The sequence below is a fragment of the Microcaecilia unicolor genome, chromosome 4, assembly GCF_901765095.1.
Source record: "Microcaecilia unicolor chromosome 4, aMicUni1.1, whole genome shotgun sequence".
Taxonomy (NCBI): Eukaryota; Metazoa; Chordata; class Amphibia; order Gymnophiona; family Siphonopidae; genus Microcaecilia; species Microcaecilia unicolor.
In genome coordinates, this window is record NC_044034.1 from 138,866,561 (window position 1) to 138,881,401 (window position 14,841).

The 14,841-nt window shown below is 42.2% G+C and overlaps 1 protein-coding gene across 1 annotated transcript in view; it reads right to left on the reverse strand.

Moving 5' to 3' along the window:
• Positions 1-14,841, reverse strand: part of KIAA1549L (KIAA1549 like) — an 85,726-nt gene that overhangs the window by 19,071 nt on the left and 51,814 nt on the right. Inside the window, exons 13-15 of the mRNA XM_030202426.1 lie at positions 11,348-11,553; positions 3,481-3,613; positions 1,160-1,510 (exon numbers count right to left, since the gene is read on the reverse strand). Of these exons, the coding sequence (XP_030058286.1) occupies positions 1,160-1,510; positions 3,481-3,613; positions 11,348-11,553 (690 nt within the window). The remainder of the gene's footprint in view (positions 1-1,159; positions 1,511-3,480; positions 3,614-11,347; positions 11,554-14,841) is intronic.

The window sequence follows — 14,841 nt, forward strand, 5'->3', positions numbered from 1 at the left end:
TGAACTCGCTGAGCTAAACACAGATCTTTCCATGTGCAAGCATCTTTTACACACAGAAAATGACTTTTGTAAAATTAAGCAATTTAGAAAGTGTGCCAATTACTTTTACATGATCTGCTGTAGCTATTCCCAGGCCATGGTCTGGGCAGAATGCAGGCAGAGTTGTGACATACATGCATAATGTGTAAAATACACATGTGCATGCTCACTGCACCTATTTTTACATACAAGTGTATATGGTGTATAGCCCCGCCCAGCACATCCCAGGATACAGTGGGCAGGGCTGGGCGCCGCCATTTTGTGGTGTCGCAGGAAGAGGAGGGAGGCAGGTTACCCTCCCTCCTCCAACCCACAAGGTAGGGGGTAGGGAGGACTGGACCACCAGGGACTAGGGGGGGCTGGAGACCCACCAGATCTCCAGCCCTCCCTGAACCTGGGGGGGATCATCGGGGGGGGGGGGGGGGGGACCTCCAGCCCCCCTGTCACTGGGAGGGGGGGGGGTTGGTTGGTCGACCACTAGGCCACCAGGGACTGTTTGTTGAGGGGAATTAGGGGGTCTGGAAACCCACTTTATCTCCAGCCCTCCCTGAACCTGGGGGGGGGGGATCATCAGGGGGACCGGAGGTCTGCCGGACCTCCAGCCCCCGTTGCTCTGGGCAGGGGTAGTTGGGGCCTGGTGGTCCCATGGACCTTAACCCTGTGTTTGACAGATTTGGGCTTTTGACAGCCCAGACCTGTCAAACAAGTGCGGAATTCTCCCGCACTTCTATCCCATGATCAGAGATAATTACGTGCTTAAATTTACATACAATCATCTCTGATCATCGTTGCGGTAAAGCCCCGTGCTGCTCCAGCGCTATTTTAGAGCGCTGTTTGGAACAGCGCAGGGCTTTTGATCATCTGCTTGTGAGTACAGGATTCACGAAATTAAGCTCAGATCTTCTGGTCCATCTGTAGGAGTACCAGAAAGATGGCGCACTCAGGGCTAGGAAGGGAAGGACATTGGTTGCCACTATAACAGTAGCCCTTGCCTTGGAGGCCTTTGGGCTGAGATGGACCTCTGGAACTGTCTGAGCATGCCATGGGAGGAGATAGAACTGCAGACACTTGTAAGGTAAAGCAGGGAAAAAGACAAAAAGAAAAAAAAGGTATAACCTACTGGTCTTGGAAAGCTATACTGATACATTTCAGGGCCATATGTTGGCACCCACTGTACTCCTCCTCGTGGTCGACTCATAGTTCCAGGAGCACTAGTCACAACCTCAGCATATGGTAGTTGTTGTGTTGGAATGAACCTTTCTTGCTGTCTTTTGTGGCCTCCATGGCCTGTGGAGGCCAAACTGAATGCCTCCTCCAACAGCACATGCATCTGCTGCCTGACCTCATCGATAGAAGGCTGAGAACTCAAGGTTGATGTCTCAGAATGGCCCTTAACTTGGCGGGACTTGGCATAGCCCCTCAGGTCCTTGACTTGATCAATATTTGTTTCTTCAATTATTTCAGGTTCAGTCTGAGGAAGAGAAAATGTTAAGATACTGCTGTATATTGTACACACCTTAAAAATAATTTAGAAATCCTATTTTTCTCCTTCCTGAAAAAATAAAAATAAGGAGTACACCCCTTCCCATTTTTGCACACAGTGGATTACTGTACAATATTCTATGGGTATACCTAGGTCTTTATAGTTCTGGAACTCAGCTGCATGCTGAATTTAACAGATGTTTTATTAGTATATACAGTGGTGGAAATAAGTATTTGATCCCTTGCTGATTTTGTAAGTTTGCCCACTGACAAAGACATGAGCAGCCCATAATTGAAGGGTAGGTTATTGGTAACAGTGAGAGATAGCACATCACAAATTAAATCCGGAAAATCACATTGTGGAAAGTATATGAATTTATTTGCATTCTGCAGAGGGAAATAAGTATTTAATCCCTCTGGCAAACAAGACCTAATACTTGGTGGCAAAACCCTTGTTGGCAAGCACAGCGGTCAGACGTCTTCTGTAGTTGATGATGAGGTTTGCACACATGTCAGGAGGAATTTTGGTCCACTCCTCTTTGCAGATCATCTCTAAATCATTAAGAGTTCTGGGCTGTCGCTTGGCAACTCGCAGCTTCAGCTCCCTCCATAAGTTTTCAATGGGATTAAGGTCTGGTGACTGGCTAGGCCACTCCATGACCCTAATGTGCTTCTTCCTGAGCCACTCCTTTGTTGCCTTGGCTGTATGTTTTGGGTCATTGTCGTGCTGGAAGACCCAGCCACGACCCATTTTTAAGGCCCTGGCGGAGGGAAGGAGGTTGTCACTCAGAATTGTACGGTACATGGCCCCATCCATTCTCCCATTGATGCGGTGAAGTAGTCCTGTGCCCTTAGCAGAGAAACACCCCCAAAACATAACATTTCCACCTCCATGCTTGACAGTGGGGACGGTGTTCTTTGGGTCATAGGCAGCATTTCTCTTCCTCCAAACACGGCGAGTTGAGTTCATGCCAAAGAGCTCAATTTTTGTCTCATCTGACCACAGCACCTTCTCCCAATCACTCTCGGCATCATCCAGGTGTTCACTGGCAAACTTCAGACGGGCCGTCACATGTGCCTTCCGGAGCAGGGGGACCTTGCGGGCACTGCAGGATTGCAATCCGTTATGTCGTAATGTGTTACCAATGGTTTTCGTGGTGACAGTGGTCCCAGCTGCCTTGAGATCATTGACAAGTTCCCCCCTTGTAGTTGTAGGCTGATTTCTAACCTTCCTCATGATCAAGGATACCCCACGAGGTGAGATTTTGCGTGGAGCCCCAGATCTTTGTCGATTGACAGTCATTTTGTACTTCTTCCATTTTCTTACTATGGCACCAACAGTTGTCTCCTTCTTGCCCAGCGTCTTACTGATGGTTTTGTAGCCCATTCCAGCCTTGTGCAGGTGTATGATCTTGTCCCTGACATCCTTAGACAGCTCCTTGCTCTTGGCCATTTTGTAGAGGTTAGAGTCTGACTGATTCACTGAGTCTGTGGACAGGTGTCTTTCATACAGGTGACCATTGCCGACAGCTGTCTGTCATGCAGGTAACGAGTTGATTTGGAGCATCTACCTGGTCTGTAGGGGCCAGATCTCTTACTGGTTGGTGGGGGATCAAATACTTATTTCCCTCTGCAGAATGCAAATAAATTCATATACTTTCCACAATGTGATTTTCCGGATTTAATTTGTGATGTGCTATCTCTCACTGTTACCAATAACCTACCCTTCAATTATGGGCTGCTCATGTCTTTGTCAGTGGGCAAACTTACAAAATCAGCAAGGGATCAAATACTTATTTCCCCCACTGTATATACACACAACTCAGCAGGAGATCTATTTCACCATGCACTTAAACCATAAATTTATGTACAATATTTTGTTATCTTTTCTTTCACTTCTTGTTCAGAAAAAAATAAGCATCCTATTAAGGTCTTACAAAATCTGTTGTCTGAACTTACGTCATAGCCACTGTTGCGTATCCCACGTCTTGGCCTCTCACGTGTTACAAGTAGGTCCATTTCTGTCTCTCCTGGGCTTGGGCTGTTCAGAGATTGCCTACTCCTGTACACTGAGCTGCTCGTCTGAGGCTGCCTGGAAATAAAGCATGAACAGAACCTAAAAATACTGCCTATTGCAGTTTGAGGTGGGCACCAGCCAAAAATTGTTTGAGAACATAAGAATATCCATACTGGGTCAGACCAATGGTCCATCTAGGCCAGCAACCTGTTTCCAATCCAGGTCACAAATACCTGGCAGAAACCCATATAGTAACAACATTCCATGCTACCAATCCTGGGGCAAGAAGTGACTTCTCCCATGTCCATCTGAATAACAGACAATGGACTTTTCCTGCAGGAACTTGTCCAAACCTTTTTTAAGCCCAGAAGCGGAGGAGTGGCCTAGTGGTTAGGGTGGTGGACTTTGGTCCTGGGGAACTGAAGAACTGAGTTCAATTCCTGGCACAGGCAGCTCCTTGTGACTCTGGACAAGTCACTTAACCCTCCATTGCCCCATGTAAGCCACATTGAGCCTGCCATGAGTGGGAAAGCATGGGGTACAAATGTAACAAAAATAAATAAAATACACTAACTGCTGTTACCACATCCTCTGGCAATGAGTTTCAGAGCTTAACTATTTGTCAAGTGAAACAATATTTCCTCCTATTTTGTTTTAAAAGCATTTCCATGTAACTTCATTGAGTGTCCCCTAGCCTTTGTACTTTTTGAAAAAGTGAAAAATCGATTCACTTTTACCCGTTTTACACCACTCGGGATTTTGTAGACCTCAATCATATCCTCTCTCAGCCATCTCGTTTCCAAGCTGAAGAGCCCTAAACTCTTTAGGCTTTCCTTATACGAGAGGAGGTCCATCCCCTTTATCATTTTGGTCACTCTTCTATAAACCTTTTCTAATTCTGCCGTATCTTTTTTGAGATACAGTGACCAGAATTAAATGCAATACTCAAGGTGAAGTTGCACCATGGAGCGATACATAGATATTATAGTATTCTCTGTCTTATTTACCATCCCTTTCCTAATAATTCCGAGCATTCTGTTTGCTTTTTTTGACCGCCGCCACCACACACTGGGCAAAAGATTTCAGCATTGTCTACAATGAACCTAGATCTTCAATGCCAGTCACCAGAAACGGCCCGACATTGAATATCCGGGTTTAGCGCCAGTGTCGGAAGGACAGCGTGCTGCCCAGCGCCAGCTGAATATCAGCCAGTAAATACCTACTGTGCCTACAAAAAGGTGACACCTGCAGGCATAAGGGCTATTGTAGTTGCCCATACTAACTTTTAGACTTATGTTGGAATGTGTCAGCCCCCGAAAACCTACTGTACCCACATATAGGTGACACTTGCAAATATAAGGGCTGTTGTAGTGATGTATAGTTGGGCACAGTAGGTTTCTGGTGGTTTTGAAGAGCTCATCATACAATATAAGGGGGTAACAGTGAAATGTGGACCTGGGACCTTTTATGTGAAGTCCACTGCAATGCCCCTAGGATGCCTGTGCACTTTTTTGCGATATAATTTGTGGAAGATTTGTTCTGCCATTAGTTTTTGTTATGTGTGACCAATCTACTAAGAATGCTGGAACCACCACCACCACCACCTATACATCCCAATGACTTGTTTTTTGTCTGTTTTTCACGTGGACTTTTTTTTTCCAAAAATTGTCCTAAAAATAGATGCACTGAGCACAATGGACATTTTTCTGGTTTGAAAATGGCCATGTTCAGTACTGGAGTTTTGGATAGTTTTTGCAAAATGTAGAAAAAATTGGATTTAGATGTCATATTGAAAATGCCCTTACATGTGTCTTTGCACTCACTGTGATAACCTTAGTTCACATATTCTCAGAATTTGTGTCTATTTGTATGGAGAAATTGGGAGAATTCAACAATCGATTCTTCTAGTAAATGGAATTTTAATCCTTAATGTTCCAGTTCAGTAATAATAGAGTTTAAATTAATTCCAATTATTTCTTGACAAATTTGGTATTATATTGGTTTATTACCCTTCAATTTCTTTTTATCATCATTTCCCACTGATGCATCAGCACACCTCTTACACTCAACAACAATGCTTAGTGGCTACCCTGAGGTCAACATTCAAAAGATCTGCATGCCAGAAACCACCTGCAGGCTGTATATTTGAAGGCCCTTTCCTAAGTGATCAGGTAGCCTTTTGCTGCTCCCCTATGTCCTGTCCCATGAAACTTCTGATTCTGGAGGGTCTTAATTCTTCAGTACTAGTCTTTCCCCTGCCTGCAAAATGTTCAATAATGTCATCTGTTGCTTAGTTCAGCGAGTTGACTCTGTGCAGATATTCAACCATTTAGGCCACTTATGAATTTTTGTAGAACAATGGCCATTGTCTATATATTTATCGCTCAGAACTGATAATTTTTCATTGTAATATCATTCTATTACAATCCAATAACTTTGCCTAGTAATTGAATCATTCTTGGTTATATGTTTTTCTTCAATAACTGTTTGTTAAACTATTAAAATTTACCAAATAAATATCTCTTGCCTGTACACATTTATAATCCAAGTAACTTATATGCTAACAAAAAGCATTCTTTAAAACAAATATGTCATCAATATAGTAAACAAACAAAAAAAAGGACATACACACACAGTATTCAAATCAAATAAAATAGATTTCTAAACAATTTCAAATGAGCAAATCACAATACAATTCTCCCAAATAATGATATGAGTTGATGAGTGACTGACTAGGCTAGGAACTGGTTGAGTGCAAGGCGACAGAGTGTAGAGGTAAATGGAGCTTATTCTGAGGAAAAGGAGGTTATCAGTGGTGTGCTGCAAGGTTCGGTTCTTTTTAATATTTTTGTAAGTGATATTGCTGAAGGGCTGTCTGGTAAGGTTTGCCTCTTTGTGGATGATGCCAAAATCTGCAATAGGGTAGACAGTCCTGATAGTATGGATAACATAAGTAAGGACTTAGTGAAGCTAGAGGAATGGTCTGGAATTTGGCTACTAAGATTTAATGCTAAAAAATGCAGGGTCATGCATTTGGGCTGCAAAAACCCAAGGGGATGGTACAGTTTAAGGGGTGAATAACTTTTGTGCATGAAAGAGTAGTGGGACTTAGGTGTGATCATATGTGATGATCTTAAGGTGGCCAAACAGGCAGAAAAGGCAACAGCAAAAGTTAGAAGGATGCTTGCGTGCACAGGGAGAGGAAATGCCAGTAGGAAAAAGGAAGTGATGATACCCCTGTATAAGACTTTGGTTGAGACCTCATTTAGAATATTGTGTACAATTCTGGACATCGCACCGTCCAGAAGATATAAACAAGATGGAATTGGTCCAGAGGGCGGCTACTAAAATGGTCAGTAGTCTTTGTCATAAAGCGTATGGGGAAAGACTTAAAGATCTCGATATATATACTTTGGATGAAAGACAAACAAGGGGAGATATGATAGAGATGTTTAAATACCTACAGTGGTGGAAATAAGTATTTGATCCCTTGCTGATTTTGTAAGTTTGCCCACTGACAAAGACATGAGCAGCCCATAATTGAAGGGTAGGTTATTGGTAACAGTGAGAGATAGCACATCACAAATTAAATCCGGAAAATCACATTGTGGAAAGTATATAAATTTATTTGCATTCTGCAGAGGGAAATAAGTATTTGATCCCCCACCAACCAGTAAGAGATCTGGCCCCTACAGACCAGGTAGATGCTCCAAATCAACTCGTTACCTGCATGACAGACAGCTGTCGGCAATGGTCACCTGTATGAAAGACACCTGTCCACAGACTCAGTGAATCAGTCAGACTCTAACCTCTACAAAATGGCCAAGAGCAAGGAGCTGTCTAAGGATGTCAGGGACAAGATCATACACCTGCACAAGACTGGAATGGGCTACAAAACCATCAGTAAGACGCTGGGCGAGAAGGAGACAACTGTTGGTGCCATAGTAAGAAAATGGAAGAAGTACAAAATGACTGTCAATCGACAAAGATCTGGGGCTCCACGCAAAATCTCACCTCGTGGGGTATCCTTGATCATGAGGAAGGTTAGAAATCAGCCTACAACTACAAGGGGGGAACTTGTCAATGATCTCAAGGCAGCTGGGACCACTGTCACCACGAAAACCATTGGTAACACATTACGACATAACGGATTGCAATCCTGCAGTGCCCGCAAGGTCCCCCTGCTCCGGAAGGCACATGTGACGGCCCGTCTGAAGTTTGCCAGTGAACACCTGGATGATGCCGAGAGTGATTGGGAGAAGGTGCTGTGGTCAGATGAGACAAAAATTGAGTTCTTTGGCATGAACTCAACTCGCCGTGTTTGGAGGAAGAGAAATGCTGCCTATGACCCAAAGAACACCGTCCCCACTGTCAAGCATGGAGGTGGAAATGTTATGTTTTGGGGGTGTTTCTCTGCTAAGGGCACAGGACTACTTCACCGCATCAATGGGAGAATGGATGGGGCCATGTACCGTACAATTCTGAGTGACAACCTCCTTCCCTCCGCCAGGGCCTTAAAAATGGGTCGTGGCTGGGTCTTCCAGCACGACAATGACCCAAAACATACAGCCAAGGCAACAAAGGAGTGGCTCAGGAAGAAGCACATTAGGGTCATGGAGTGGCCTAGCCAGTCACCAGACCTTAATCCCATTGAAAACTTATGGAGGGAGCTGAAGCTGCGAGTTGCCAAGCGACAGCCCAGAACTCTTAATGATTTAGAGATGATCTGCAAAGAGGAGTGGACCAAAATTCCTCCTGACATGTGTGCAAACCTCATCATCAACTACAGAAGACGTCTGATCGCTGTGCTTGCCAACAAGGGTTTTGCCACCAAGTATTAGGTCTTGTTTGCCAGAGGGATTAAATACTTATTTCCCTCTGCAGAATGCAAATAAATTCATATACTTTCCACAATGTGATTTTCCGGATTTAATTTGTGATGTGCTATCTCTCACTGTTACCAATAACCTACCCTTCAATTATGGGCTGCTCATGTCTTTGTCAGTGGGCAAACTTACAAAATCAGCAAGGGATCAAATACTAATTTCCACCACTGTATGTGGCATAAATGCTCAGGAGGTGAGTTTCTTTTAATTGAAAGGAAACTCTGGAACGAGGGAGCAGAGGAGAAAGGTGAAAAGGGATGGACTGAGGAAATACTTCTTCACGGAAAGAGTGGTGAATTCGTGAACCGGCCTCCCAATGGGTGGAGACAAACAGTATCTGAATCAAGAGAGCTTGGGACAAATACATTAGATATCTAAGGGAGAGTAGATGGCATGGATGGGCAGACTGGGTAGGCCAATATGGTCTTCATCTGCCTATATTTTTCTGTTTCTATGATTTGATAAAACTTTCTTAACCAACCTTCAAAACTATAGGACATCAAAGCAGTTTATAATATAACAAAAGAAAAGGAAATTTATTCATTAACATATTTACATATTTATATTATGCTCTATTGCCAAAGGTTCTAGGTGGATTACATAATTACATACATAATAGTAAAGACCAAGGCCCCGATATTCAGACCACAGCACATAGCTGGGCTGTCTCCCACATTTGGTGCTAAACACAGACATTCAATGCTGGTCTTTTTCCAGTGACCAGCACTGAATATCCAGTTTAACTTTGGCCGGTCCGATTTTAACAGGCCACATTGATATTCAGCGCTGGTCACTTAAAGTCAGACTGGCCAAAGTTATTTGACCTACTGTGGTGGCCAATACGGCTGCCAAACTTGGCTGGTCTGGTTTTGAAAAATTGGTGGATACATAACCGGCTATCTTTAAGCGGCGACATTCAGTGCCGGATAGCCACTTGTGCCGTTTTAGGAGCCATCTGAATTTAAATATTGGGCAGCAAGAAAATAAGGCAGAAGGATACAGAAATATTTCCCATCATTCTAGGTGTCAAAGGCCTGATTAAAAAGAATTTTCAAGCACACTTGGATAAGTTGCCTATACATGTAACATCTTATGAATTCCAGAAGGAAGCTCACTTAGGCATGATGTAAGTACTACAGTGAGTGTTAGCAGCAGATATGAGAAACTGAGATCATACTCCACAATCACAGACTTAGAAATGAGGTTCATTACTGTCACAGTATGCAAGAAACTAACCTATTTGAAGACATTGCCCCTAACAGAAAAGAATGGGAACTCCAATAATTAAGCTAAAAAAAATAGCTAGAGAAGAGTGCCTCACATTTTCCAGGGTTCAGAATCAAAGTTATGAATTGAAAGTCAGTCAGCCACAGCACCCAAGAGCAAGCCTGAAAAGGAGAAAAGAACACAAGAACAGCACTGATAGTAGAGGGGTCAGTGCCAAGTGATTATTCTGGGGTCCTTTTACAAAGCCGCAGTTAAAAGTGGCCTGCAGTAGTGTGGTTGCGTCTTTTAGGTGCATCCTGGGCCACTTTTTACCACCGCTGAGAAAAAGGCTATTTTTTAATGGGTCTGTGCTAATATTAAAAACTAGTGAGTGCCTATTTACGGCCTCAGCCCTTACCACCATCCATTGACCTAGCGGTAAGTGCTCATATGTTACCCACGCCATAACCATGCAGTACACGCCAGTGTAGGCTGGCTGCATGGAACGCACCCTATGGTAGAAAATAGAAAATTATTTTGTACTTTGGGATGTAGCATGCGCCAAACTCTGAAATTACCGCCAGGTGCACATGCTACCCCAGAGGTAGTGCCGATTGGGCATACGTTAGCCCTCCCGCGCCATTGTAAAAGAGCCCCTAAGTGTATTGAGTGGAAAAATAGAAGACCTTCAAGTACCAAACAATGCAGTCGGAAACCAAGAAGATGTGGCAGAAAGATACGGAACATAAGAGTTGCCATATTGGAATAGACTGAAGGTCCATCAAGCCCAATATCCTGTTTCTAACAGTGGCTAATCCAGGTGACAAGTATTTCACACTGTATTGGGAGCAGCAGGCTTGATTAAAAGCTATTTACAAGAACATCTTAATAGGTTTGCTTATGCAAGTTATGTCTCATGAACTCCAGAAGAAAGCTTGCTTCTGCATGTCGCAAGTAGCAATAAATAAATAAAGTGAACGTTAGCAGTAAATTTGAGATACTGAGATCATATTCCACATACCCTGGCATAGGAGTGAGGATCATTCCTGTCACAGTAACCCATTTGGAGACACTGAAACTAAAACCTGAGGATGTCCACATATACATATAGAGTACATCGTAAGGATTTCTTGCTTATCTTAGGTGCTAAACAAGTTTTTGAAAATTGATTAGTATAGTTGAGAGATAGATGTGGGATGAAGGAGTTATAGGCTGTGAGACATATATTATTGTAGGGTGCCTGTTATACGGGAAGGGAAGAAAGAAGATACTATAAAATCGCTTCAGAAAAGCATGTATAAATTGAAATATATCAATTAGTAATCAGGTTCTAGAAGGGAAGGTTCTGAAGACAAGGAGATTACTTACTTCATACAGAAGATATAGAGAAAGGAGCAGCTAGTTGCTGTAAATGAATAATAGAAAGATGATCCCCAGACTGAAGCTGGTTCAGTGTGCAGGTGAAGGAGGCTGGGCAGCTAAGGAATGCATTCATGAAGAATGATAGCTCTCCTTCCCTTTAATGGGACGCCTCCTCTTATCCACACATATCTGAATCTCTTTAGAAGTAGGTAGTGTGAACCTGAAAGATTTGTACTTTTCTTCAGCACATGCTAAAATAAAAAAAAAAGTTACAGGATCCTGTACATTATTCAAGAAGTACTACAGCCATTTTTGTACTGCTGAGTGATATACAATGAATATAGGAAGCGCCTACCTGTTTTTAGACGACCCATCAGTATCTGGATTCAAAACGCTGTCGATTTCCCTTTGGGTTTTTTCGTATATTTGTTTGGTTCTTTCTGTCAGAGACTTGTTGCCATCGATCTGAGGAAAGTCGTAGTAACCCTTTCTCTTGGCTTTCAGACGTAGCTTATTACGATAATGCTCAATATCTGACTTCTGTTTCAAAGCCTTGTTAACCTAGTGAAACAAAAAATACATTTTCAACCAGAAGACTTCTGTGATGCTTCCACTCTCAGTTTGGTGGCTGCATTTTAGTCCTAATGCTCCACTTAATTTTGTTTTTACTCAGGGCTGGAATTAAGGGGGTGCACATAAGACAGTTACCCTGGACTTCAATGCCACAGGGGGCTCCGTCTGCCTAAATTGGAAGGAAATACAGCCTTCTGGTGGGCTTTGAGATCTCCTTTTAAATTTGTGCCCTAGTCCCCGCTCCCCAGCATGCTTAACACTGGTCCTGTTTTTCCTTTAGCAGAACCTTGTCTGTTAGAATGGGTAACAGCTAGGCATGCAGCCTCATCAAATAGTCACTTTATTTGAATTTACAAGTGTGTAGAGCCTGTTCACTTCACAGACTGGATAAAGCAAGACAAAAGTCTCTTTAACTTCACGTAATGTTCCTGCAGCCCTTGTCCCCAACAAAGCCCCACAGTCCTTGTTAAAGGGAATGTTATTACTAGATATAAGTGTCTTGGTTTATTTATTTATTTAGATTTTGCTCACACCTTTTTCAGTAGTAGCTCAAGGTGAGTTACATTCAGGTACACTGGATATTTCTCTGTCCCAGAAGGGCTCACAATCTAAGTTTGTACCTGAGGCAATGGAGCAGCAGTGGGATTTGAACTGGCCACCTCTGGATCGCAAGACTGGTGCTCTAACCACTAGGCCACTCCTCCACTCTTGTTCTTTTAATTTAATAGAGTTCCTTTTCCTATTTGATTTTTTTTATAGATATCCATTGTAAGTACAGCCATTATAACAAGTTTTAACAAACGGTAAACAGTCTCAATGAGCACTAATTTTGTCTTCACAATTAATTAAACTAGTCCTTGTCTTCACAACTCACAATTAACCAAACTGAAGGATTAGAACTTCATGTGGCAAGGAAAAATAAGTATTGCCATACTGGGACAGGCCAGAGGTCCATCAAGCCCAGCATCCTGTTTCCAACAGTGGCCAATCCAGGTCACAAATGCCCTACTTACTTATCTATTCATTTATTTATTTGGATTTATCTACCACCTTTTTGAAGGAATTCACTCAAAGTAGTGTACAGCAAGAATAAGTCAAACATAAGCAATAGACAATTACAGCAGTAAAAATATTCAAATAACAATACAAAGAGGCATATTTTCAAAGCACTTAGCCTTCCAAAGTTCCATAGGTTTCTATGGAACTTTGGAAGGCTAAGTGCTTTGAAAATATGCCTCAAAGTATCTCATAGTATACTATTTACAACGTCAACACTACTTATGCAAAGGTAATGGAAGCATGGGTGGAAAGTGTCTTCTGCCTTCCCTGGGATCTGTCTTTGGACAATGCAATCTCAGCTTGGAACACCCTCGGAGGATCCCTTACCTACACATGCCAATGAGCAGATGTAAATCCTGGCATGGGAAATTTTCCCATAAATGAGTATTACCTTTGTAAAATGGGAAATAAACTTGTAGGCTGTAGTCCTATCCAAGCTATGTCCATACCACACCCCCTTGAAATCTCTGCATGCTGTGGATAATCATATGTAAATAGCGGCTTTGTGAAATAAATGTTTACCTGTATGCGATGTACATGTGTAAATCCCACCATTTCCATGTGGATATGTTTCTAAAATGGCAGCTTAATTTTGGCAATTACCCCTAATTGATGATTTGACTGATAGAGGCTATTCTAGAACCATACTTAAAAAAGCCTACCGTAGAGCCAAATTCAACAGTAGGGAATTACTTTTGACCACCACTACTAAGGATAAGGACAATGAAGAGTTGTGCACTATGGTCATGCAATATAATGAGGCCAGCCCTCTTCTAGCCAGACTAATCAAAAATAGATGGGAAATCATACAATCGATCCCTGCTTTTAAGAATGTCAACCTACGGATTGCATATGCAAGGTGCAACAATATCAAAGAATTAATCAGTCCAGCAGACCATAGAACTGCGAGAAAACAAGATACAAAATGACTGTGTGGTCACTTTAAATGTGGCCTTTGCCCTATCTGCTCTATTACTAAACAGGTCAAACAAATATATATTTCAAAGACCAAAAAACATCATGTTTTTCGCCACTTTACCAATTGTCTGTCAGACTACGTTGTTTATGCAATCAGCTGTCCCTGTGAGAAATTATACGTGGGAATGACCACTAGAATGTTAAAAGTAAGAATATTGGAACATCGATCAAATATTCGCAGACAAGCTGTCAAAGAGCCCATGGTAGAACATTGCATTGAGAAAAATCATAGATTTGAAGATCTTCAATGCTATGCAATCGATAGAATTGATGCATCAAACAGAGGTGGAGATCGTAAGCTGGAATTACAGAGACGAGAGGCTCAGTGGATATTTGATTTAGATTCATTAGAGCCTAATGGCCTCAACAGCTCTATTGACTGGCATGTTTTCTATTAGTCAACCAGTTAATCTTTACCAGCTAATCAGTCAATCAATCATTAATGCAAGTCAATCTAGATCTCTATAAACGTCAGATGACACACAGATGACGCTGAGACGCCATTTTGAAATGCATGGTGCTCCGTCAAGCTGTAAGCGGATCCAAGTGTCTGTGCTTATGTGCATTTACTATACGTTTGGTTCTTTTCTGCTCAAGTTTAAATTTTCCATTTTTGCAGAATCACAGCATCGCGATTCAACGCTCTGTTCCTGAGGAAGCCTTGATGTTAGGGTGAAACGGAAGTGGCCCCCGTCGAACACAAAAGATAAGAGTGTTTAACTTTGTTGTTAAGTGAAGCAATGCTGGAAGCCTAACAGTGCAATAATCTAGGACCATACCTTTAGATAAATTTAATATGCTTGATAAAACTTTGAAAAAATAAGCATACACGTTTGACATAACTTTAAAACAAACATACAGTGGAGTTTTTATACCCTAGGATAGAATCTGGGCGTGTGTTACTTGTGATGACGGTAACCTCGCTCTAAACCTGCGACAGTTTGTCCCAGGTTTCTGAGGGTTTTTCTCCACTTTTAAGCACACCTTTTTGAAATTTCTATTCTAGAGTCACTGCACACTTTGTATCACATTACGAGCCTTAGACTCTAGACAATACTGCAGCACGGCAATCTTTTCGAATTCTATATAGTGCACCTAGAGATCCGTTGTGAAATACAAGCGTATTCTGCAACACGTATAACTTGGTTTAACAAGCCAATCAGTGTTGTTAACAGCACTTAAGCAATAATGAGCACTAATAATAATTAGAATTTACATGCACAAGTCCCTAAGCATAGT